Source organism: Panthera pardus, unplaced genomic scaffold, assembly GCF_024362965.1.
Source record: "Panthera pardus isolate Hobbes unplaced genomic scaffold, ASM2436296v1 HiC_scaffold_22, whole genome shotgun sequence".
Taxonomy (NCBI): domain Eukaryota; kingdom Metazoa; phylum Chordata; class Mammalia; order Carnivora; family Felidae; genus Panthera; species Panthera pardus.
In genome coordinates this window covers 28,292,737-28,320,652 of record NW_026526788.1, presented here as the reverse complement: position 1 = coordinate 28,320,652, position 27,916 = coordinate 28,292,737, and the positions used below count along the sequence as shown (strand labels likewise).

Sequence of the window (27,916 nt, the reverse complement as noted above, 5' to 3'; positions counted from 1 at the left end):
AACTGGTACAGCCACTCTAGAAAATAGTATGGATGCTCTTCAAAAAGTTAAAAAAAATAGAACTACAATCCAGCATTTGCGTTAGAGGGTATTTACCCCCAAATACAAAAACACTAATTCAAAGGGGTACATGCATCCCAAAGTTTATAGCAGCATTATCTACAATAGCCAAATTATGGAAACAGCCCCCATGTCCACTGGCTGATGAATGGTAAAGAAGGGGTGCATATATACAGCGGAATATTACTCAGACATCTAAAAAAGAATGAAAGTTTTGTCATTTGCAATGACATGGATGGAGCTATACAGTATTATGCTACATGGAACAAGTCAGAGAAAGACAAATATCGTATGATTTCACTCTTATGTGGAATTTAAGAAACAAAACAAATGAGCACAGGGAAAGAAAAAAAAGAGAGGCAAACCAAGACATGGAGTCTTAGTTATAGAAAACAAACTGATGGTTACCAGAAAGGAGGTGAATTAGGTCATAGGTTAAATAGGTGATGGGGATTAAGGAGTGCACTTGTGATGAGCACTGGGTATTGTATGGAATTGTTGGATAAATATATTGTACACTTGAAACTAATATTACACTCTATGTTAACTAACTGGAATTCAAATAAAAACTTAAAAAAAAAATAACCCAATCAAACAAAGGAAAAAAGACAAACCAAAAATGGACTCTTATCTATAAAGAATAAACTGATGGTTACTAAAGGGGGGGAGGGAATGGGTGAAATAGGTGAGGGGGATTAAGAGTACACGTATGTGCACTGATGAGCAGTGAGTAGGGTATAGAATTGTTGAATCACTATATTGTCTTCCTGAAATTAATATAATAGTGTATGTTAACTATACTGGAATTAAGTTAAAAAAATAAAATAAAATTAGTGAGTCTTTTTCATGTAAGGTTGGGATGCTTTTCAAGGGCAGCTTCTGTGCTGGGCTCTTGGTGGATGAATCTGCATGCAGCTTTTTAAGAGCCATTTCTCAGTTTGCCAGTGGCTCTGTGGATCTTGTGAGCATGAGCCTTATTGGTCTTCAAAGCCACTTGTTTTAGGTGTTGGTCTTAAATATTGGCATGCCTAAAGTGGCATACAAATCCTATAATATTCAGGGATAGCTGTGGGTTTTGAGTTTTCCTCCCAAATGTTGGTTGCCGTGATGGGGATAGGGTTTATGGTGAGTTTGTGCCTTAGCTTTTCCTACCTGTTTTGATGTGGTTTACATTTCATTTGCTTGATGTGAAGCAGTTGCTCTGCCAGTTTTTAGGTTTTTTTCAGAGAAAATTGTTACATATATAGCTGTAGCTTCAGTGTGTCTGTGGGAGGATGTGAATTCAGGATCTTCCTACATTGCCATCTTGAACCAAAATCTGAACAGAAAAGAATTTGATGAGAAAACACTGTGGGAGTGTTTAGAGTGCTTACTTTAATGGCAGATTTTGGGATAATGTTTGCATCTTCTCATTTTTGTCTTGTCTGTCTTGTGATATTTGATAAGGTTGTCAAATAGGACAGAATTTGCATTTATTTCTCAGTTCAGAGACCATCTTGATATTCTCTTTCGGCAGTTTTAAAACATTCCTAGGCATGTTCATGGGTCAGATTTATTCATTGGGCTTTTTCTTTTTAAGTTTGAATTTTGTTTATAGTAAGGTAAAAATATTAACAGGATAAATTTAATGTCCAACAAATTATTTGGGACTTCTTTGCTTGTTTTAAATTTCCACTCAAAAGTTTGAACAGGTAAAATCTAGGAATGTTAAAATCTCTTCAATTAGTTGTGCTTCCTTTCCCAACTTATCTTCAAGTGAGAGATCATTTATTTTGAGACATAGTCAACGTAATGAAACTGCAACACATTGAGAAAATCTCAAGAGGTCTATTTCAGTGATCAAGCATAGTGACCTGTTGGAATGAAAAATCCTCAAATAAGGTCAACATCTGATTTTTTTAAGTAAAATGTAAGCCTCACTTTAATCATTGTCTTATTTTTAATATCTTTTTATATCAGCTTTATCTGCAAAGCAAAATTATTGCTTTTACTCTTTAGCATCTTTAAATATAAATGGACAGAGAGAGACGGGGTGTGCTTACTAGGGATCTAACCTAAAGTACACAATAGATATTGCATGACCTCTCCTTGACAATTATTTGTTGTTGTATGGGAAAAATCTACTTAAATAAATGAATCATCATAGTTTGCTTTGAGCTATTTAGTATCAATAAATGGAGAGTGTAAGTCTTGATAATGAAAGGTCAAACTTAAAAATCTCCATTTCACACAAACTCTGATCTTTCAGAAAAAACATTTTGTGGTGATGTGTTATTGCTGGATTTTCTCCATTTTTTCTTTGGCCATGAACACATTGCTTGATTTTCATGTTTTTCTTTTTTTTATTTTTTATTTTGAAGACTTACAAATGTGTTTGCCCTAAAGTTCCTACTTGTAGCTATATAAAGTTCACAGAAATAAATGTGAAGAAGAAATATTTGAGAAGTAGAGCTAATATTTTTTTAGGGAAAATAAAGTGCTTAGAATTAAACAGAATGATTGGTAAAACAGTTTATATTAATTATAAGTGAAATTATTTAAATCGTTTAGAATGTTAGATCTAGTATTTTGACTTGAACATAGCGAGAAGGGACCAAGAAATGGGCAAGGCACAGGAATGATCGTGCAACATGAGAGAGAGTTAATATAAAGGTCATTAAAATTACATCAAAATTATGTTTGCTATAAAATGGGGAAAAGGAGCAGACTTTGGCTATGTTTAAACTGATGGGTAGAATTTGTTCCCATTTAAGGCTCTGAGAACTCTCCTGCCATTTGGAACTCAATTCAGATCTCTTCGTGTCTTCTACCCAGCCTGATCCCTCAATTAATATAAAGATTTTTTTTTTCTGTTTTACAACATGTTGCTTTTATCCCTTTGTTTTTGTACTCTCTTTACTGCATTGCCTTGTGTTGGAGTTAATGGTATAGTAGAATAAGCACAAATATTGTCGTAAAAACCCAGTTTATATTTTCTGAGTAACAGTTTACTCACTTGTAGAATGGGGAGAGAAATAGGAAATCCTGTGAGGATTCAGCTGGGAGGCATCAAGTACCTGGCACTGAGTGGGCCCACAGTAAATGTCAGTGCCTTTCCCACTTCTGAGTTTCATGTCTAGTTTCCTTGGTAGTCTGTAAATTCCTTTAGGGCAGGAAATGTGTTTTATATTCATAGTACCTTGTGCATAGTAGGTTCTAAAAGATTATTTGTTGAATTTAATTTACTGTAGAGCTGTGGAAGCTTAGCACTGTTATTTCTCATTTCTTTTTCCTCTGTCACCTTGGATTGAGATAAACATGTTGCTTTCGTGAAATTGAGGATTTAATTCAGTAGAATGTCGTTATAATATGACTTACTCCATAGAGTTTGAATAGTAAGGGTCAAGTAATTTCCCTGGAAACTTAATAATACTCTATAAAATCTTACTAGCCTGTCTCACAGCATCATAGTCACAGTGGAATTCTGGTGTGTTTAAGATGGTGAAGTCTCTCTCTGTAGGAGTCTATCTAAAGGCACACAGTGAGAATATGGGAAATGAATGGCATGAAGAGAGAGCAAATGTAAATGTCATTGTAAGTGACATTACTTGACATTTTAAATCACTAATCTTCCAAAGTATGTTCTAATTTACTAAAATAAATCAAGAATTGAATTTCTTGTGAGCTCCCTTTGCTTAATTAATTATTAGCAGCAGAACAATATTCTATGATCCACTGCAATTTGTCTCCTTTGTGTTTATCTAGTATCTGACTCAAAAATGAACAGAAGTGTTCTGATTCAGCAGAACTGATTTTATAACTCATCTGCATTATAGAGCAGAAATGAATAAATGTTTGCTGAACATGCTACATATGCTTCCATTGCCAAAATGTTAGTTTTCTTTCCTTCTCAAAATATAAGATCTGAGAGATCTTCCTGGTTGAAGTTTGTAGGGTACTTATCTTGCATAGATATGTCTGTAGAGGCAAGTGGCTACCTTTACATGAATTTGTTTCCGTGATTGGAATGTGAGAGCCCTTTTAATACTTCCTCATTATGATTTAAAATCATATATTCATTGCAGTTTTTTTCTTTAGAAGTAGTGGTGTATGCTAAAACAGGTTTCCTTTTTTTTTTTTTCAAGTAGGCTTCATGCCCAGCGCAGAGTCCAGTGTGGGGTTTGAACTCATGACCCCGAAATCAAGACCTGAGCTGAGATCAAGAGTCAGTCACTTAACTGACTGAGCCACCCAGGCACCCATTTTTTGAAAATGCAGTATGCTCTTTTGTTGGAATGAGGACTAAACACGCTTCCCATTCATGCAATAATGTTCGTTGTTCTTATGATACAGCTTCTAATCCTTTATAATCAGTCTTTCTTAAATTTCATTGAAAGGCAATTAGTATTTGTTATCTATTATGAATGAGGGAACCTGAGACTCAGTGTTGACTCTTTCCCTGTTTTAGCTAGTTAGGCATTCGAGGAAAATGTGCTGCTATCCTAATGATTTACTTTTGTTTTCAATTTCAGTTTCAAAGAACATTTGAGTCTCTTAAAAACGTTTCCAATAAATCTGACCTCCAGAAAACCTACCAGAAGCTTGGGAAGGAGCTGGAAAATCTGGATTATTTAGCCTTCAAACGTCAGCAGGTAGGAGTCAGAACTTTCCTTGGTGGAGGAGATGAACACTTTAGCTTCCTACCATCCTGCCTGTCAGTTTTAAGTGGATCTGGGGAAACTTACCTTCTAATGTTTAGGGCAGAAATAGGTTGTGCTGTGCTGTGCTGACCTGCCGTGTTCATACAGATTCATTGTGGTCCTTGCTTTTAGATGTGCAGTTTGGGGGGTTCCACATGAGTCCATATACCTCTCTTAAAGAAAACTCCTGCTGGTTTGTGAAGATATAGCTACCCTTTGATTCAGGATGCCTCAGTGGCATATAGGAAACCTCTGTGATGGCTTGGCCACATGGCTTTTATATTTGACAGGGGGATACTTGAGGAGAAAAATCACCTGATGACCAGGAAAAGGATGTAGATATACATACAAAATTAAGGGAAAGGATCATGAATATGTCAACGTATGAATAGTTTTCTTGTTTGATCTCTGAAGATTAGTGAAATTTTGCTGTGTAAATTTGAACAGGAAAATATACTTTACAAATGCAAGTCTTTCAGCCTCCTTTTATAGAACTCCAAATAAATACAGAGCCAAAATAGACTTTTATAAGATTGCTTTTAGAATTAGTACTAAAAAAATGTATTAATTATCATTAAGTTCAGTGTGTTTGCAAGATACTGCTGCAGTAATTAGCTAGCTAATTTTCTCAAGCTGATCTTCACCAGTTTCTTCCCAGCCACTAGGTGTCAGAGTTGTCAAGCTTTTACTTTGATTGTTTATTCCAATCAGAACAGCCAGATAGACGTTTAAATTAGGTTGCATGAAATTCGGCAATGTGCTCAGTGATGGATAGCGTCTAGAAAAATGACTAAGTGGCTGACTCGTATGGGCAGGCACCGAGTCCATTACTTAAGAGTCTTTTCTGTTCGTGTGGCAAAAGGTGCAACTCTCTTGCCATTGCCCAATTCACAAATTTTGGATCTTTCGGATGGAGTTTTCAAAGCTGGGTATTTATTTATTTATTTATTTATTTATTATTTTTTATATTTATTTATTTATTAACATGAAATTTATTGTCAAATTGGTTTCCATACAACACCCAGTGCTCATCCCAACAGGTGCCCTCCTCAATGCCCATCACCCACTTTCCCCTCCCTCCCATCCTCACCAACCCTCAGTTTATTCTCAGTTTTTAGGAGTCTCTTATGGTTTTGCTCCCTCCCTCTCTTTTTTTTTCCCTTCCCTCCCCCATGGTCTTCTGTTAAGTTTCTCAGGATCCACATAAGAGTGAAAACATATGGTATCCATCTTTCTCTGTATGATTTATTAGTTACACCTTATGGAGTCACCACAGTATGGTCTAGAAATATTGACTTGAAAAGAGAATTGTGTTCTGGGTTTGCTCTATCACTGACATTGCATGGGCATTTAGCCTTCCCATTGCCCTGTATTCCTGAGAAGGTGTATTTGTTTTGTAGAATGTTCTGGGGTAAATGGAGTATCTCTGCATATATTTAATTTATATGAAAAGGACACAATATCCATTGAAGTTTTATTTATTTTAAAATTAGTGAGGGCTTACATATTAGCACATGTACAGAAGCAGTCACAGTTACAGAGAACTACTACAGGAATCTCCCATATGATGCTACTTAAAATTCACATCATAAGTCACTGCTCTGGCCTATGCATTTTTTAGTACAGTTTTGTTTTCCAAGAGCCATATTTTACCACTGAGGGATATTTGAGTTGGCAGGCAGTAGTCACTGCCCTCTTCTCTTATTCTTTCTTATTAGCACATTTTCATTGATTAGATTCTTGCATTAGCTAATTGTGAATTTGGAAAAATGCTAATGCTTCAAGGGCAGGAGGGCAGAACTCTGACAGGATGGCCTTGAGGACAGGTAAGTAAATTGCATGTGTGTATGAGTAACATATGGGCACATGGGGTGTAAATATATGTGTGTGTATATATATATATATACACACACACACATATATACTATTAAATGGCAATTATGTATCACATATGGTGATTAATACCTATATGGATTAGATACTGAAATGTTGATAACAATATAATGGGGATGGTTTTATGAGCACTATTTTAAGGCAAGAAAATTGTTAAGAGAGTTAAGTAACTTGCCTAAGGTCACTGGGCTAATAACACATAAAACTGGGCTTCAAATCTAAATCTGTCGGACTCCACACCTGGGTGGAGTCTTATTCCCAGTATCCCTGCGGGGAGCCAGGCTGGGGTAGGAAAGTGAGGAGGTCTAGATATGCAATATGAAGATAATTTTAGGGATACCAGACCCAGGGCATAAAGAGACCTTTGAGAGTGGAGTACCTTACCTGGTGGGAGGCAAAACAGGCAAAACACTTCTCTCTCTGCCTCTCTTTCTCTCATGCAAATTGTTCAATATATACAAAAACACAAAAGGATTTTTGGAAGAATATCTTTAGACAGCTAAGAAAATGCATCAAACTTTATCTTCACAATCTTCTGAGTGTTATGTCTAGTAACCATGGTTCTAGTGAAATTTATTCACACAAGGCAGTGTTTTAAACTCAAAGGGACAAAATTTAACTGCATACACATCAGACTGTCAATCCTTTTGTATTATTTAACTCCACCTCTCCCTATCAGTGATCATTTTTTTCCTACCCAGAACAGATGGGAGGGGAATTGGAGGGAAGGAGAAAGAGGATGATAGAGTAGAAAGAAAGTCAGGAACCAAAGAGTGATGGTAAAGAGGGAAGGGGACTTGTAGGGATATGATAAGAGGGCTCAAGTGAGGGAAATTAAACTGTACTTGGTTTTACACTATGTCCCTAGAACTCTTGATTTAATTGATCACCCAACCCCCCACTCCCCAGCCTGTCTCTGTGAAGGGATATTAAGAATAAGACCTGGGAAAATATTATCATAAATGAAAACATTGATTCTTTGAAGAATTTAAAAAATCTTAAAATAGAAAAAAGGGAGAGAAAAAGACAGGAATATAAGAAGACGTAGCAAATGAAGAAGATGGCAGAGAATAGTGAAGGCAGATTTTGTTTACTTCCCATTTTGCTTCCAAATGTAGCAGAGCTTTCTAGAAATTTGTTGTATTAACCAAGTTCTGTACCAAAGTCACAGATGAATTGTGAATTAGGACGGGCAGGGTTGGAAGAGTCAGAACATCAACTCTTCTCTGACTTGACAGGATTTGCCTTTTATCTTCAATCCTGCACCTTAAAAGGCCTCCAAACCTATTAAACCCATACAAGTAAGTTTCTCCTACTGGAAAAGATTCAGGTCTCTGTAAAATTGCAATTCAGCAAGAAAGATTCTGCCTTATAAGGCAGGATTCTTTTTACCAGAGAATTAGTCATGCTTTGTTCCCTGGTCTAACCATATTTATCATTCCTTTTTGTGACAGCACATAAGCTCCATAAGGACAGAGCCTCGTCTGTCACCTTCAATGCTGTATTCTCTACAGTGCTCACAACAGTATCTGACCCATGGCAAATGCTCAATAAATACTTGTTGGTGCTGTTGTTATTTTAAACAAGGAAGCATGCCCAAAGTTTTGGCCTCAGAATCCAGGCAATTAAAATTGATGTGTCTTACTCTACTTTTAAAATTCAGAAAGGCATTTACCCTTTGACTTCCTGGATGTGGAAGATTGACAGATTGTCCCTTGCCTTATTTATTTAGTTTTTCTCCTAACATATTTCATTTTCCATCCACTTCTTTAAACAGGCACAAAATGTTAATATTACCTTAATTATAATTATGGATGACCAGTGAATTGATTACAAATATTTTCTTGGACTCATTCATTAGATTTTATTTCTTGTCCCTTTCTATGATATTTTAACATCATTTTGAGAGATTTCTTTCCCTGGGCCAGAGGGATCCCTGGAGTACTTTGCTCTCATCTTTTACCTTTATTTTTTGGAGTTACTGTACCTTCTCTCCTCTAGGTGTGACCTTAGCTATTTCCTTTCCTTTTCCTTTCCTTTTCCTTTTTCTTTCCCTTTCCTTTCCCTTTCCCTTTTCCTTTCCCTTTTCCTTTCCCTTTTCCTTTCCCTTTTCCTTTCCTTTCCTTTCCTTTCCTTTCCTTTCCTTTCCTTTCCTTTCCTTTCTTTTTTCTTTAAGAGTTAGTGCTTATACTTCAACTATTCCTTAGGCTACATTTTAAGTTGGGGCACAAGCATCTCTACATTTTCCTACTGTCAAAAAGACTAATGTTGAAAATAGCTTTGGTTGGAAGAGGTGAGAGGAGGCCCTGATAGATGAGGTGATGGGTTTTTTAGTTTGAATCAGCCAGAAGTAACTAGATGACAAGGCAAGATTAACCTGAGAGTCTGGAGACTTTTTCAGTTTTTATTATCTAGAGATGCAATCTTGGAGGTTATCTGCTTGGACTATTTGGTTTTTATCTTCCTGGTTAATGTTACATAGAGAATGGTAATGATAAGCTTCAGTTATTATATGGAGCCCAGATTATATATTAATTTGAGAGGTTATAAATCAAGAGATTTCCTTGGGGTTTTGTTTTTGTGGAATAAAATAAAATAAAGTTTGATTATCTGTACTCTAATTTAATTCCTTCCTCTCTTTTTCTACCCTTAATATTTATAAAAGCATTATGAGACACATCCCCTTTCCAGAGGCTTCTGAAGTCCTTTGGTATAAATTAAAGTTGACATTATTGAGTTGGACGTTATGTAGACTAAAGCACATTTACATATTGATGTGAAAATATATAAAATTAAAATATTGTGCTTCAGATACACATCCATGTCAGAACACATCACATACCCCTGATCTCCCTAATCATGCCATGTTATTCTTGCCTTCTGCCCTTTTCATAAGGTTTATAAAACTTGGTATTTAGAGTATCTGGTATTTCCATTTGCTTATTTAACTGCTAATCATTCTTTAAAGCAAAACTGAAGTCTAGCCTCCTTCATGACACTTCATCCCATGACTTCTAGTCAATATGTAAATTCTTCCTTCTTTGCCATTCTTAGCTTTTTATCCATGTCATCCAATTTAGCATCTGATTGATTATATATTTATTGAAGATCCATGTAGTGCCAGTTAGAGTATGGCTTTGTAGTCAGCCAAATCTGGTTAGACTACTCTGTACCATCTTGGGCACCACAGTTCTTTTTTAAAATGTTAGGAAAGTAATACCTAACTTATAGCCTATTTTAAGAAAACAATATATGAAGTATAAAGTATATATATAAATGCTTTAAATCCTTTAAAATACATAAAGGAATCAGTATATAAAGGACTTAGCACCGTGCCTGGCATGTGGTTAGTACAAGTGGTAGTTATAATTTTGTTTTGTATTATTCTCATAAGCCATCTTCAATAATGGTTTGTAAGTTCCATAACAATGTGCTCTCTATTCTGTATATTTTTGTACTGCATAGAAGGTCCAGCACTGCTCTGAAGATATCAGATAGAATGTTTCTGGACATATGTGATATAGGGGCTAGAGATCTGTGTGACAAAACAACAACAACAACAACAAAAACTGTTGATACCTATTGAGAAAAAAGTTGCATTATTTGCTTCTACTGTGTTTTTGTGGTAGTATCTCTTGGGCAGTAAAATTAAGGTCCTGAGTTTGTGCTATGACAATCTGTGGTGGAAGGTTGTAGACCCAATGTTCTGACTAAATCCCAATGTAGTCGTAGTTACATCCTATGCACCTAAACTTCCCTTGTGGTTCCAGGTGGTATTGTTCAGCACAATATTGTTTTCTCTTTAGTGATGATGTTCAGGAATGAACCACTGCTTTTTTCTTTTACTGAACTGAGTAAGTTAATCCCTTCAGATAACTTCAAAACCAGAAGGGTACATAATACTTTGTAGGATAAAAATTGCATTTAAAATGATCCCTTATCAATGAGGAAAGATAGAAATAAATTAGATAAAACTTATTTAGTAAGAATAACTGTAGGCTAATATCCTTGCATTGAAAAATAAAATTCTAGATGGATAATGATAGACCATGTAGAGAATAATTGTAGGCTTACCTTGGAATTCAAGAACTCTGAGGACACAAGACAACAATGTAGGGCTCCTCTGAAATCAATGCGTAGCAAAACAAAACTGAATAGTGTTAGGCTTGTTGTTGTAGTACTATAGCATATAGAGAAGAGGAAATTGATGAATGCCAGTAATAGTCTTCAACAACGTAAAGACTTACAGCAATACAAATGTTATGGATCATCTAGGATAGGGGGATATACAATGATGTTGCACTAGGAGTTGCTTATCTGTAAGGACAGTATAATGTAGAACTAACTTTGCATTACCTTAACACTAAAATGGAAGTGTATTTTACTTAAATATACTTTACTTAAAATATATTTTCCTAAATACATTTTACTTAAAACTTTTAAAAATAAAGTACCTATGCTTTTGGGATTATTCAGATTCAGTCTAAGGAAGAGTGTAATTGGAGGCTGAATGAGCATTAGCAGGAGGTGTTAGGCTTCTAGAACAATAGTTCTAGAAGCAGTAGATTCACTTCAGTGGCTTTTGCTAGATGAAATATGTTAATAGCTCAATTGAGAGAATATCCATCCTTTCCTTGTTCTGTAATTAATCCAACTCTCTTGAAAGAGTTCTGATTGAATTATTCCTTTTAAGAATAAGTCAACCAAAGACTGCTACATTAAAATATTCATGTCTATCTTAGATGGTATTCTGTCTCTTATTTGCCCAATCAAGTAAAATGATTGTTTATGCCATTTATAAAACTGTTTCTGAAGATCCCAAAGCATTTCAGACATTATTAAAAATTCATTGCACAAGTATTAAAAATGTTGTAAGATTGTGTAAGGTTGTAAGATTGTAAGATCACGTTACATGAAAGTTTGAATCAACCCCAACGTGTTTTGTTCTATCCACTCTATATGCAATTCCATTTTTATTTAGATGTACAGTTTGTCTCATAAAAAAAACACATGGCATTACATTTATTCTTCAGTTTTCTGGTACAGAGAGAGAAGAAGGTTGGATGCATCATTCAAGGTCATTCCAAGTCAGTAACAGATCCAGAATTAATATTCACATTTCCTAATTTCTAGCTTATTGCAATAGCCATCTAATCATTTTCATGACTTCATAAACTGCAGATCTTTATAGGGTGATTTCTTTTCCTATAGTTATAGTCTGAAGTTAAAAAACCTTATGGATTTTTATGTAAGAACCTTATCCTTTATTTAAAAACAAATAATCGTATTATATATTGGTTCTCCTTCTAAAATTTGATTTCTACATTGGAGATAGTTAATAGTCATGACAAGTAGGTATCTTCTAGTTAATTAGTAAAGTACAAATATAGAGACACCTTTTAAATTCTAAAGTTTGCTATTCTATTTCCATCTGTTGTCTCTGGGGTTTAGTTTATTGGTGGCGCTTAGGTAGAAAGCTGTTGAATCAAGCATATATTAGCTGATTTTCATGCACCAGAGAAGATTTATTAATTTTTTACAAGGTTGTTTACTATGGTAGTTTGCCTCATGGGCAGCTTATAGCTACTTTATAGTGGGGAATGCTTATTGAAATAGTTAATGCTTTGTTATGGGTTGTTTTCAAAATTTACAATGCTGATAGGAATTTCAGGAGGCTAAAAAACTTTAGTGTTTGCATCAATATGGCACTTATTTGTGCGTGTTTTATATTGATATACCTGAGTCCATAAGATTATCAATAAAAGTTGGTTATTGATGAGGAATTAAAGTTCTAAGAGTTAACTCTGAAGAGATATCTTCCCTAGTCTGTTTTGTAGCTTGAAAATGATCTGCATGTGCAGAGAGGATAAATTTTCACTCCTAAGATTATGAGCTGTGGTGGCCTATGATGCAAAGCAAATAAGGTATAAGAGAATCAAAGAACCTAAACTCTGGCCCTCATCTCCTCATGGAGATACCCTGTACAAGGCTATACACTTTGCTAATGACAGCATAGGGACAATAATAGGAAGTGACATTTTCTTTGGTCCTTTTGTGAGTCCTTTAGGATAAGTCAGCCAGTTGTGTATTGATCCTTCAGTATCTTTGGTTTGTATACTGAATATAGATATGGGTGCTGAATATAGATACTTTTAACATCTAAATTTACGTGTACACTGTTAGACATTGAGATGCCTGTAAATGCAAATCATTCAGTAGTGCCATTCTTATTTTAAAAGAAAAGATATTACAGTATTTTAAAAGAAAAGATATTACAGTATTTTAGAAGAGGTAGAAATTAGAAGCATCATCCAGTTCAATCACTTCAGTACATGGATACACAAATAATACAGAAAACATCATTTTATTCTTTTATTGCATAAGAATTTTTATCTTCGACAATTTCTAGATCCTGTGTCCTCCAAGCGAATGCCCTCTAAACCAGTTCTTCCCAAATTTTATTATGTATACAGATCATGTGGGGAGTTTTGTTAAAACATGCATTTTGATTCAGTAGGTTTAGAGTAAGACGGGAGAGTCAAACAAATTCCTCAGTGATACAGATGCTGCTGACTCCTGGACCACATTCTGAGTATAAAGGGAGTGTAGATGATAAATTGCAGGAGAATTATTTCCAGTTGTATTACAGAAGCCTAGTACAATCCCTGGAATATAGTGAGTACTTAGTAAATATTTTGGGCTGAGTGATGATACAGTGGTAAGGTTTTTGTCTATGTGTAGGACATAGAAGTTTTTGCCATCCTTAGTATTGTATCCTTTATAATAAAATTTATAGCTATTTTTGTGTTTCTCTGTCACGTGAAGGGACATGCTTGTGTACATAAATACTGTGTTTTTGTAGGTTATGTATTTCAGCAGTTGTAGAAGTTGTTATTTGTACATCTTTGCCCCTAGTGAAAGAATAGATTGAATATGAGAGCAGTTGCGTCTAAGGTACAAGGAGCTGAAGAAGAGTAAGAATGTAGTATTTTAGCCCTGCAGTGTCCACTGTGAGTTGACCAAACTGACCATGAGACCAGCTGGTATTAGCAGCATTTGTTCGAGAATAGCAAGCTTAAATACTTACTATAGTAAGACATGATGAAAATGATAATCTCAAACATATTCTTAAATTTGTGTATCTAAGTTGTACCTCTGTACCTGTGTGCACAATCAGAAAACATCGCATTGACTGTTAACTGCATCCTTGTCAGGCAAAAAGATTACTGCTGCAGCTATAGCTCTCTGTGTTAATCGTAGTGCTGGGAGTGCGCCTAAAGCACTACTGGCTGAAATTCAAAGAAAGTGTTGATGCTGCTAAGATGAGGCCAACAGTTTTGCTGACAGCAGAGCTTTAAACATGCACACACCAATCATGCAGCCTTTTGTAGATGTTAAGTTGTTTGTTTGTTAGGGGTTGATTGCCTGAGGGCTAATTTAATATGTAATGAGAAATTCAGTTTATTTCTTTATTTTTTTAAAAGCATACTCAGTTTTTGCTCTCTGAAATACCATATTTGGACAGTTTCAAGGTTTCTATTTAGGAGGAGGCTAATCAGCTTTCATTTTTTTTTTTCCTCATTCTTCAAATGTGACAGCAGTAGAAACACATGCTGATATACATCTAGGTAAGGGGAGATACCACCAGAAGATGGAGCAACATGGCTGGTTTGTTCCACATCTTTATCAGTAATTTACAAGGGTATATGTATACATAGGATTTCTTCCATACACTCTGGTTTGAAATAACAAAAAAAACATAGAAATTAATATAGTTAATATTCTTCAGAGTCATATTACAATTTAGATGGGATATCTTTGAATTTTTACATTGTAAGTAGCTTTTCTTTCTCCTACTGAAAACAAATAGCTGAATTTGTTTTGATTGACCATATTATTAACTATATTATGTGTAATATTTTTAGTATCACTTATGGGATTTTAGCAAGATGCCACAATCAACCTATAATATACACTGCATTCTTCTCCTTAACTGTATTTTTATGAATCTAACTTTTTTCTTTGTTGTAAAATACAGCATTCATACATGTTAATATTCTCTATATAATTGCTACTCATGTTATTATAGCATCTGGTTGTACCATAGTTAAGTATTTATCATTTACTCCATTATAAAACCTTTGTTCCAAAAGAGCTGTATGAACCTATTAGATATATACACAATTAGGTAGGTAATGATCTGTGGCTGCATCCATACAGCATCAACAGCTGACCTGTGGCTAGTTTTCCAAGTGTGGTGCTGATTGTTGATAGGAAGTACTCAGTTCATGGGATGAAACCGTTTTGATTATTTTGAGGGAGTGTGTGTGTGTGTGTGTGTATGCTCTGAATTTAAGTTATGCATTTTGTTTTAATTTTAATGTTTGCTTTGTGAAGAAATTATTTATTTCCTGACTCTGATTTAGATAATGGTATTTATCCCTACTGTGGTAAGGTCTCTATTCAAACATTGGAAATTACCGAAATCTTTCTTGGTACTTTCATTGGTGCACAAGAATGAAATGGTCCACTGCATGTTTCATCACGATAGTTATACATTTGTGTCTTCATCCTAAATTGATATTTGTAAATCAAAGATAATTGAGTTTTGGTCTTTTTCCTATGTTAGAGTTGATTTAAAAAGGGTGTGTCAGGGAAGCTGACACTATGAAGGAAAAATTTGAATGATGATTTGAAAGAGAAAAAATTACATTAATGAAGGGAGCTACAAATAATAGGATACTTTTGACAGTTCTTATAATCATCATGTAAAAATTGAGAGAAACTAAATATGATACTTTGGTAAATTTCCCAAGTTTTGCGTCTTTTTTGTCAGCTTTTTTTTAAAGTTTATTTATTTATAGAGATAGCAACAGGGGAGTTGGGGGGGGGGGAAGGAGGGAGGGAGGAGCAGAGAGAGAAGGAAAGAGAGAATCCCAAGCAGGCTCTGTCTTGTCACCACAGAGACTGACCAGGGGTTTGATCTCAAGAACCTTAAGATCATGACCTAAGCTGAAACCAAAAGTCAGTTACTTAACCCACTGAGCCACCAAGGTGCCCCTTCTTTGTCAGCTTTTGAGTGTAAGCTCAATGAGGCTCATTTTCTCAGGGTAAAGGCATCACTTCTCACTTTGGATCAAAGCAGAAAGTCCTGGGATGTTATGCTATGTATCATATGTAAATAAAGAGAATTTTTGGTAAGCAGCAGTGTGCTGTATTGAGAAAATATTGGGCAGAAAGTTTTAGCTTGCCTGTTGCTCACTCTAATAAGAATGTATGTCTATACCATATGGTAAGAGTAGGCATACTTAAGGTTAAATTCATTTAACAACTGGAGAATTATGTTTATTTTACTTAGGATATGGGTAACATTAATATAGACTAAGCTGAATAAATGAATTAAATGTACCTGAACTTTGTTTTAAACCTAGAAGAAATGATCTATTTTGGAAACTCTTTGAAATCTGTCAGGAAACATCTTTGTCTTGAAAACAGGGAGTATGTAACTCCTGGCTTAAGATACTTAAGATATTTGACCACTAAAATAATGGTTTAGAATGGGATCCATGAAAAAGAAGATAGAATTATACCAGTGGTAGGGTGTTTATGAAGGAAGGAAACCTAAAATTAGATCCTGTACTAAGCAATGTATGCTAAGTAAGTTAGCACTTGTGAGCATGTGGTGCTCATGACTGACTTGTATCAGTGGCTGTGCATTTTCTTCTGCTCCGTAAATCTGGCCCTGCAGACGTAGAGGATATCTTGATATCTTTGTTACTCCGTATCTTTAAGAAGTTTTGGAAGGTTTATTTCTTACCCTTGATAATAAGTACTGTTTGTGTACATTACTGCTACTGAAAGTTAGTAATTTCTTAATGTCACTAGGGTATCAGTATGAAAAAAACCTGAAAACGACAATTTTCAAGAATGTTGGTGTAAGTGGAATAGATGCTATTATTCTGCATTGTACATTTTTAATGTACATACTTTATGTATGTACATAATGTACATATGGTTCTATATGAGACCTGAGGTCAATGAACACACTCTAAGATCAAACTCTTAGACTAAAACCACTGTTGATGATATTTCAGGGCATGAGTAATTATGAGTAGTTTTAGGATAAAGAGATAAGACTGGTAACATTTTTATAAAATATGACATTAAAACATATTTAAAGACCGATAAGCTGAAAATACCAGTCACATTTCAGAATAATAAAAGAAAATGTAGTTAAGATAGACATATAGCATGTTGAAGGTAAAGTGCATATTCCTTAGGAGACCTCTGAAAATAATGTGTGTATCAAAGGAATTATAGGTGCTATAAATAATATATAGCTTATGATAATTAATGAAAAACACAATATACATTTCTTTTTGCTGCATCTTATTGTGAACTATATTCCAAAATTGATGGAATTAGGATGATGCTAAGGATTCATTTCATTGTAGCATATTATAAGCAATTAAAAATTTTTATGTAACAGATAACCTGGTTATCTAAACAATAACTCATTTCATATCTGTTATGAGTGAAATATTTATTTCACCTGTATGAATATTCTCCTTAACTTGAATATACTCTAAACAAAATTGGCTTTACCAAAGCTTCTAACGGGTCAGGGCTGGAATAAATAACAGGCGGTGTGAACCTCCTGCTAAAAAGGAAACTCAAAATTATTATTCAGTAGTTTGGGAACTTTGGATTTTTTTTGACCCAGTGGAGGTGGGCAGAACCCCAGTAATTACTGGTAAAAGATTTGAAGCCATATTTAACTCAATTTTGACACATAATAAAATAGAATGTTTTATTTGCCCGTGTTTGTCCCTTTTTAAAAAATGTATTATTAAAGTATTTATGTACAATGTTACATTAATTTCAGGTGTACAATATAGTAACTTAACAATTCTATACATTACTCAGTGCTCACCATGGTAAGTATAGTCACCATATTATTGCCACAATGTTATTGACTATATTCCCTATGCTGTACTTTTCATCTCCGTGAGAAAATTTATTTATTTATTTAATAACTGGAACTTTGTGCCTCTTAATAACCCTTTATCATTTTGCCCAACCCCCGCCTTCCTCCCTCTGACAACCACCGGCTTATTCTCTATATTTAAGAGTCCTTTTTTGTTCATTTAAAAAATATTTCAGATTTAAGTGAAATCATATGGTATTTGTCTTAATTTAAGGCAATTGCATTAAAAAATAATGAGATAGTGTATTAAATTATATGAAAACCTAGAACTTAGCTTCAGTAAAGGCAGAAAGTACTTTATTATTTTTTAAAACTTCTCTTCCTCCTAAGCACTAACACAAGCCATATATTCATGAATAAATCCCCACCACTATGTGAGCCTAGTCTGCTGAAAATAAAAAGGCATATATAATTCTGCCACACAGCGAGATAAAAGCTGTGTTATTTATGCATGGAAACCATTTTCTACTAGAAGGAGTTGTAAAAAAATAATAGAATTATAAAGAAAGTGAGTTTACAGAAAGAAGATCGACTCTTCTTAGCATTATGTAAATACTTTCTACAAGGGTGCTCTGATATAAGAGACATGCTATGCAGTATTTCACTTTAATAAAGAAACAGTAAGTGATGATTATTCATGTAATAACAGAAGGACTTCTAGTGTACATAAATGTTCTTTTACAGATTATTGACAGAGAGGTTGGAATGTTAGGAGACAGTGTCTACTAGACGTTCTATAGTAATAAAGATTTCCTCTCTCTGAAGCTATGGGAATACCTACTATACAGGTTAGATATTTAACTTACTTAATTTCTGCAATAATCATGTGATGGGAATGTTATTATAGGGCGATGATCTGAGTCTTGAAATGATGGGTGAAAGCAGGTTACATTTTGATAATGTCACATAAGACCAGATGTGTTGGGTTGGTCTCTACCCCCACAAACATTTTCATAATTTCTTATGACAGGGACTAAAATAGAATGTCTAATGCTTAATGTGCAGGCAGTGGGATTGTCTGAAGGGAGTGACAAGAGCACAATGTTTAACAAGGAGACTATGGATGAGCACATAAGGGATAAGTGATTCCCAGGTAGAGGAACCAATCTAGAAAGTACATAGTAGCTGCTAAAGGAATATTATGAAGGGAGATTGATATATAAAAGTTTAGAGTTTAGGGTAATATGGAATCCAAGGTGATTTATTTCTTTTTTTCTTAAGTGTATTTATTTATTTTGAGAGAGAGTGAGTGCCCACATGAGTGGGGGTGGGGCAGAGAGAGGGAGAGACAGAATCCCAAGCAGGCTCCGCGCTGTCTGCGCACAGAGCCCAACGTGCACATGAACTGTGAGATCAAGCTAAGAACTGTGGACCTGAGCCTAGATTAAGAGTCTGATGCTTAACCAACTGAGCCATCCAGGTGCCCCTGAAGGTACTTTCTTAGAAGCGCAATGTGAGATTATATTGCATAATTTTACTTTGAGACATGTTCTTTTTCCCATTTTCCTCCTGGACTGCCCACACTGGAGGGAAGTTTCAAATTAAGCCTTGATAATAAAAAATGGCAATTCTTGACGTCTTGGAAGTAGAGGCAAGTGGGCATAACCAGGTTGTCTTTCTCCTATTCCCTTCCACCCCAGAAAATACCCTCCAAGCTGGGGAGAAAAAGAATTGGACAGGAAAAAACAAGCTTAGATGTAGTCTGCTTTTGTGCGTGTCTTCTACCACTGTGCCATAGCTACCCCCTTCCTTCAGGCTGGGAGACATGATAGAACTTACTCCGTTGCTGTTTGGGGGATCTGAGATGAACGGTGAATTCCAGGTCTAATCTGGACTTCTGAGAGTAGAAAGGTTTCTAGGGAACTTAAGAGGCAGAGTAGGTGTTTTTTGCCATGTTTTCAAGTCAGAATTTTTTTTTCCAGTTCTAATATAGTGTTGAAGGCATCAGAAAATTTCTTTGGGACCAGAGTGTGATACAGAAGTCATCAGAGAGAGGATCAGGGAGCTTGGTGACATGGAGGAGACAAGGGCAGCAGATTAAAGAAGGATGGGTAAGGGAAGTTATAGCTGACCTCCAGGATCACCAGTACCATAGTTTGCAGTGGGAACTGAGAGAGCTGCAGACTGTCCAGGTGCCATTTGAGCGAGTGCTATCCAGTGCTAAAGACCAAGTGGGAGGAGTCACATCAGGAACAGGAGGCCAGTGAAGGACCAAGGCAGATCCAGGTAGAGGTGAAGATGACTGTCTTCCCAGCAGTCCTGTGTTGGCAGCTGCATGAACCCTCCTGTGGCTTAGACTCATCCCCAGGGAGGGAGAATCAGGAGAAAAATCTAAGGATTTAAACCTGAATGTAATTGAATTATAAAACTAAATAGACTGAGAAATCACTGAATTGGTCTGAGTGTACCTGGAAAGGATTAAATTAAGTTTCTGCCCTGAGCAACATGGGGCTTAGAGTAAAAAAAAAAATCATTTTATTACAGAAAAATAAGTTATTTATTTATTAATTATACTGAAAGGCTGAAAAAAAGTTAAATCAGTATTTATGATTGTGAAATATGTATCTGCTATAAAGTTACAAATCTAGGACTGAATGGGGGAGCATTGTGATATTTGGAAAGAGAGCAGATATTTAGATGAGTGAGTGAGTGAGTGAGAGGGAGAGAGAGAGAGAGAGAGAGAGAGAGAGAGAGAGTATGTGTGTGTGTGTGTGTGTGTGTTTGGCTTTTGTATCCCACTTCTACCATAGCCAACTGGGAGATGAAGTATCACTTTGGTTAGGGTTGCCAGATAAACTATAGTAGGCCCAGTTAAATTTGAATTTCAGATAAACAACAAATAATTTTCTCAGTATTAACTATGTCTCAACTATTGTGCAAGGCATACTTATACTAAAAAAAGTATTCATTATTTGTTGGAAATTGAAATTTAACTGGGAATGTTTGATTTTTTATTTGCTAAATCTGGCAAAAGCCTTATTCTTTGTTACACATAGCTGGTGAAAAAATAAAAGTGGCCTGCACTTTACTCAGTGAAGTTTGATAACAAGTGGGTGCCATACAACAAGCGTTAATATTATATTTCATAGAAGAGGCAATCTTGGTTCATCTTGATGGGTTGGGCTGGCTCTCTGAGACAGCCAAATTAGGACAGACAGAATAAAATAGTTTAAGAAAATTACAAGAAAGTAAACATATTTGATGACTTGTTCTAGAACACACAAATAGTAAGTTGCAGAATAAGGTTTTTCCAGGTCCAAATGGCCTTCATAATACAAATTCAGTAATGTATTTATTTGTCTATTTATCTGTTTATTTACTTATATTTTAGAGAGAGAAAGAGAGCACTAGTGGGGGAGAAGGGCCAGAGGGAGAGGGAGAGGGAGAGAGAGAGAGAGAGAGGGAGGGAGGGAGAGATAATCTTAAGCAGGCTCTACATTCAGCACAAGCCCAACATGGGGCCATGTCGGGCTCTATCTTATGACCCTGGGATCATGGCCTAAACCAAAATCAAAAGTCAGTTACTCAGCTGACTGAGCCACCCAGGCACCCCCAAATTCACTTTCTAAAGAACCTGTCAGGAACATATTCACTGTATGAAGAAAGTACTCTTAAAATCTGGGTGGTTTGGTAGCTGCTGCTTTCTTCTCAAATGTACTCTTCTGTTATGGTCAAGCCTATAAAAGGAAACTTACAAATCTTTTCCAGGAAGCATGCCTTTGAAATTAGTTGAATTATTTTAAAGAAATCATAAGATGCTACTTCTTTTTAACTTGGCATTTTATTCAAAGGGTGTTTCTGAAATTAAACCAGTGGGAGTTTAGCCAAAATAGTGCTGTGACACAATGATGTCATTTAGAGAATGTTGTGCTGAGTTAAATAGCTCTAATTATTAGGAACTTTAAAATCATAAAGCAACTAAAAAGCACCTCACTTTTGAACTTCAGTGGAATATAGTTTCATTATGTGAAGCATTTCACCTGGTTTGGATAGTTGGCTTTCAGCAACTATTTGATCCCAGTGTTAAAATCTCCTTTCCTTATACTTAGTTTCCTCTTCTGTCCCAGAATAATTCTATGTTCTGGACCTCATTTCCCTCTGTCCTATGAGGACCTTGCTCCATTTGGAATGCCTATTTTCTCTTTACTTTTAACTTTTCCTACTCATGTTTCCTCCCTAGCATATTCTTAACCTGTTAAAGTTTGGTCCAAATAACAACAACATGGCAATCTTCATTCAAAGCTGTATCAGCTACAGCAACAGGCCTAGCTCTCTTCTCTTCCTCATAGCTAAGTTTCTGAAAGATTTTAGGTGAGCTAACCTGCTTATTTAACTACATCAGTTCTTGGATAGAAGTAGGGAAATTGAATATTTCCTGTATCTAATTATTATTAACAGGCATTCTATTCCCATTAAGAATCAGATACCATAAAAATTCCAAAATTGACCATGAAAATAAATGAAAAGAAATGTAAATATATATTTCCTCAAATGTATGTTAAGCATATAAAACCGAACTCAATATAAAAGCTATGCTTTAAAAATATCTTTGTGTGAATTTTTTTTTCATGGGTTGGACTAGGTGAGCCTTCTGAAAATAGGAGACCAGTGAAGTGTGACCTTGAAAAGCTCTTCTTTCATGGTAAAGGTTCAGGAATTTTTACTGTTTTATGGATCTTCAAACTGCTTTCAGATTTAGGGCAATCTGTTATTAACATTTTTGTTCATTCAGTGGACACGAATACTTCAGTGGTTTTTGAGTTGTTAAATATAGGTGAGGGAAGGTTTCTATGACAATTTTCTTTTTTATGATTCCTTATGTTTTCATTTTAATATGAGTTAGCTGATTTGTTCTGTCTTGACCAGCTCAGCAGTATTGCCAATGGACTCAGTAAGGAGATGATTTTATCAACAGTTGTAGGGCAGATTAAGTACCAGCTTTAGAATTCTTTTGGAAAGTTTTAATTATGTGCTTGTTATTTTCTCCTTAGCACTGGTTGTTGCTCTTCTTGGAATGCTTTTCTATCAGAGCTTCATAACAAGTTGCCTTCTTATAATTTAGTTTTCAGCTTAAATACTACTTCTTTAGAAAGGACTTCTCTAATCCATCTAAGGAAGAACCATCTCCCACCCCCTGGCCTCTCCATAACCCTTATCACTGTATGAGGTTGTCTTGTAAATTTAATTTCTGTTGTTGTTTATTGCCCAACTTTCTTCATTAGAATATAAGCACTTAGTCTTTCTTCATATTGAATGTTTCTCAATAAATATTTATTGAAGAAATGAGTGATATGAAAGGTTAGTGATATCAGTGAATCAGAAGTCAAACCTTTCTAAGGAGGCATTTGAATGTAATAGTTTTTTTAAACTTCTTATTTACTTTTCACTTCTAAGTAATCTGGTTTCTGCCCTTCAGTTACGCCAGCACTGTTGTTATTATCATGGATCCAGTTGACAATTTTAAGTTGACCTTTTAACTTAACTTCTGTAAGGCATTTAACACTGTCAATTGGCCTTCCTTCTTATAAATCTTAATTTTCTTTCTTTCTTTTTTCCTTTAAATTTTCTTTCTACTGTGTAAATACTTTGCAGTTTTTCCCAGGATAAATGTTGATGTTTCCCAGAACATGACTGCTTTTTCCTTTTCCTTCCTCTTCATTTTACTTTTTGTTTGGTACCCTCTACATACACTATAGAATGATCTCACATATACTCATAGACTAAATAAGTGTCCCTAATCAATAATTGGATGATTCCTATATCTTCATTTTACTCCAAGTATTTCTCTTTAATTCCAGACTTTATCTGGTTATTTAATGGGCTTTTCAAGCTCAACCTACCCCAAATTTCCATTATCTCTTCTTACCATCCATTCCTACTCCTTCTTTCTCTTCCATTTGTATTCCCCACCTTAGCAAATGCCTGATAACTGATTTTCTTGCATTCAGTTTCACTCCTTTTAAACTCAGCCTTAAATATTGTTGCTGGAAAGGTTTTTTTAAAAATGCAAATCTGAGCATGTCATCATGTAAAATCCTTCAGTGGTTCTCCATTGCCTTTAGAATAAAATCCAAATTTTATAAGGCATTTAAGGCCCTTCATTTTCCAATAAGAGCTTTGTTTTTAGCCATATCAGAATATTTGTACTTTTTTGAACATATCACATTTCCTCTGGCTTCATGCCTTGGCATATACTATTACTTCTGTATGCTTATTTTCTTTTCAGAGTCTCCTGGCCTGGCTCTTACTTGTACTTCAAGTTGCAGATTTGACTGCTCCTAATTTGGGGTAGATGTCACGTTGTGGTGTTTTGAAAATATTCCACGCATACTTTTATCACATCACTTGTCATACTGTATTTTTCTGTCCCTTTTCACATTAGCTCCTTGAAGGCATAGAGAAAATTCTTCCCTCTCTATTCCTCAACACCTTGAACCATGCCAGGGACAAAAAGTTAGTTTAATGTTTTAATGACTGGTGTTATGTGAACAAGTAATTGCATAAATTGCATAGTTCTGTGTGTATCTCTGTGTCAGAGCTTTTTTTTTTTTTTTTTTTTTTTTGGTGGGAAACCTTCATAATCTTTGAGGCTACTCAATTCAGTTTGGAGTATTGCATTACCATTTTCTTTTGCCTCCCTATTATTTGGGGGTGGGTGGGTAGCGTTTTCATGAACTGAGTTGTTTTGGTTCTTATTTATGTTTTCTTGTTATGTTACTTTTTATACTTGTAGATTGCTTGAGCCTGTATTTCTGTGATGGTCTGGGATGGTTTACAGGATTCCTAGTTTAAGCTCTTCTGTCAAGGTTGCAAAATATAGTTTATTTCCTGGATGGCTTTTTTTGGAAGGGTATGGGGCAAGGGCTATGGATCCTTTAGTTTTTAAAATACACTTTTGTTTTTCAGCATCCTAAATTTCTCTTTCTCATTTCTTTTTATGTTCACTGTGCAGTTTCCAGAGAGTGTTTCTCCATTCCCTTTGCCCTATCCTCCTCCAAAGCCTTTCTAAGACAGATTCTTAGAGTCCCATGTACCAGTCCCATGCATTTACTAGGACTTTTTTCAGCATTTTTGTAATTAGGATGGAATTTCTTTTTCTAGCTCTGATTTTATTTTTATTTTATTATTATTATTTTTCCTAGCTGTGATTTTAGATCAATTGTAAATATTGGTGCTGGGTTCCCTCTTCTATTTTCATTGCAGTTTTCTTTCCTAGACCATCTGTGTTCTCCAGGGAGGCTTGCACCATGATTATGAAGCATTAGCATGCTGGGATTTGGTATTAATATTCTATTTAAATGTAATTTGAAATTTAGATTGTTTTCTCCTTTGTGGTTATATTGGAGGCATAGGTTTTGTGTAGTTTTATTTGTTTTTTAATTTTTTCTTTTTGAGAATGTGCTGGGAGATTTGGAATTATATAGATGCCAGTTCCTTGGCTATCTGGATTTTGATCATAAGTGTTTAAGACAACTGCAAAAACAATGTTCCCATTTATCCCCTGGTAATATAATTTATTTTCTTTCCTTGAAAAAAATAATTTGAGACATTCTTTGTTAAGTGTTGTGACATTTCTGTTGCAATACCTAAATTGTCTAACAGCATCAATTTGAAAAACAAAGTGCTTAACATTAAGAAAGGTAGGGAAAAGATGAGATTTAGCACTAATTTCACCTTAGTTCAGATTAGGACATAAGAGATAGAAAGCAAATTAGGGTCTTCAGATCTTATGGCCTGTGGAAAAATTCAGGAGAATAAATTACAGCAAGATTGGTGCTTTATGCTAAAGACATCTGTGATAAGTTTTCTCTTCAAGAAAAGTAGCTAAGTACTAGGTCCAAGAATGAGAGCTAAGCACTTTTAAAACAATTTGGCATTTCATTTCCATGATATTGATTTTCTCCAGATACTTATCTAAGCCCCCGAGAAGGTAGGCCAAGGTGCTCTTCTTGGCCTCTTTCCATGCTTAAGTGTTTGGCTCCTGTCTAAAGAGCAAAGATCACCTGCCACATAGGCTTTCAGTGAATAAATACTCAAATGCAAAATGACAAGTTGTAACTTAGGTTTAGAAGTAATGGTTCATTTTTCTCAACCATAAGAACTGATTTGTTTATATGGATGGTGATTGCAGAGGTGGCCTGGTTAAGGAGTGGGGGAAATTATTCACTTGTAATCAGCATTGGACCTTATAAAATGTATTTTAGTAATTTAACAAAACATTTTTCACTTTGGATTTAATTTGAATAATTTACTACAAGTGAAAGTTGAATCTTAGTTGTATAAAAAGCACTCCCAAGGAAATCTGTAAAAGATACACTAATGGAGATATAAAGATAATTGTTTTATAAAGGAAATTTAGTTTGGTTTGCTGCGTATATAATACTTGCTGTACTGATTCATGTTAGAGAAGACTAGGAAACAAATATAAAAAGAAATCAGCCAATTCAAGAAATCTCTGGCCCATATGGCCTCTTAGAGAGCCATTTATTTCTTTTCAATGCCTTCATTTCTTGCTTTTAAAAGTTAATATTCCTTATATTTTCTGAATACAATCCTTGTTCCCCATTTTACCCAAGTTCTTATTTATTTCACCATCTTTCCCACTTCTCCTCTCAGCATGCTCTGTGTCCCTATGCCATTTCTAGTTGCCCAGAAACCTCCAACTTAGTAACTTGACAAGGATCTGTATTTCTAATATCCCCCAACCTCCACTTCCCTTAAAACGTACTCAGATGCACTAATCCCTGTTAAATGGTTAGTGTTAGTAAGATGCCCTCTTCTTTTGTTCCAAACTTAGGGTTCATAGAGGTACCCTCATGTTTGTCCGCAGAGTTTAGAGCCCCCCTCATCCACAAATCTCTAATAACAGCAATTCTGAACACTCCCATATCTTCTCATTAGATTCCCTGTGATATCGAGGGACTAGAGATGGCTAGGGGTAAAGCTGAGGGTCACCACCGCCTGGGCCAGATGTGTGGGGTTGCTAATGCTCTGATCCTCCTATAGGAATGGGATGGGAGGTTCTGCTCCTCCAACAGGAATGAGGTTGCCTGCTGGGCTCTTTATCCATTATGTGCACAGCACTTCCCTCCAGCTGTAGCTATGTTCTCAGAGATCTGGGTTACAACTCCAGCTCTTCCAAGTGCATTCTCTTTTTTTCCATGGGGAACCACCCAGCGTGTGAGGTGGCTTATAAACACAATGGCCAATTTTCCTTTAAATAGTACCTGATTGACCTGGATGATTTTTACATTCCTTTCTCCACTTAACACCTAACTTATGTGAAGTGGGCCACCTTTATGTTTCAGTAACTGTGACTTGGGCAATTTGGTCAGAAGCCAAGACACAGGATACACATACACTTCCATGGGTTTCCTGTTCTATAGGCTGGTCTCTCAGCATCAAAGACTTACTGAAATGAAAGTACAGGAGGTGGTGTTGGGATGATCAGGAAACTTGGCAGCCAATGGAGGAGACATTTTTGTCAAGGAGAATGTCTAACTGTCAAACCAGAATGGTCTTAGGATGGTCAATTTTATCTAGCTCTTAACTGAACTACCCACAGAAAACTGATACTTGCAGGCTTCCTTGTTGCTGCTCTTTCCTCCTGCATCCAGGTGCTAGAGCAGCTCTTCAGAACTTAGTGCACTCAGTAGCATTTGATTTCTCTGAAGCCTTTAGTCTAGAGCAAGGTGTACTGCCTAGGACATTGGTAGGGATCTACGTTATGATTGGGTACTCCAGATAATTGTTTGGAAGGATTGGTTTTCGTAAGTGCTTTTTGCATTTGGTATCATTACTGGAAATTTGTATTCTTTTTTTCAAACTACAAACTACTTTTGACAGAACTTAAATGGAAGAACATAGTAAAAATGACTAATGGGTGAGGAAACATGACTCATTGGAAAGAAATTGAATTTACTTAATCTTCAGAAGAGAAGGGTGAGGAGGGACTCCATAATTCTACCTTATGGTAGAAAATGGTTTTTAACTACTTCTATGAATGCAGAACAAAATAAAAAGAAAAAACTTTGTTATCCAGGTATAGCTGTTCTTGAGTATAGCAGGCAATTATATAGCAGCTGCTTCTATCTCAGGTTGTACTAATCACTTTACTTATTATTTCATATGACCCTTGAACTAACTTTACAATAGTACCATTATTTTCTTCATCTTACAAATGAGAAAACTGAGGCTTATGGAAGTTAAACTTGGGAATACAAGGACCTATTACAGTATGGGAGGGAAGCAGAAACTGAATGCATATACAAATACTAGTGGTTAAAGTAAGTCATAG

At 35.5% G+C, this 27,916-nt stretch overlaps 1 protein-coding gene across 3 annotated transcripts in view; it reads left to right on the top strand.

Annotated features, from left to right (window-relative positions):
• CTNNA3 (catenin alpha 3) overlaps positions 1-27,916 on the top strand; it is a 1,799,646-nt gene that overhangs the window by 221,208 nt on the left and 1,550,522 nt on the right. For all 3 annotated transcript variants that reach the window (XM_053888526.1, XM_019444306.2, XM_053888525.1), the window contains one exon: positions 4,572-4,691. In XM_053888526.1, coding sequence (XP_053744501.1) covers positions 4,572-4,691 — 120 coding nt within the window. The remainder of the gene's footprint in view (positions 1-4,571; positions 4,692-27,916) is intronic.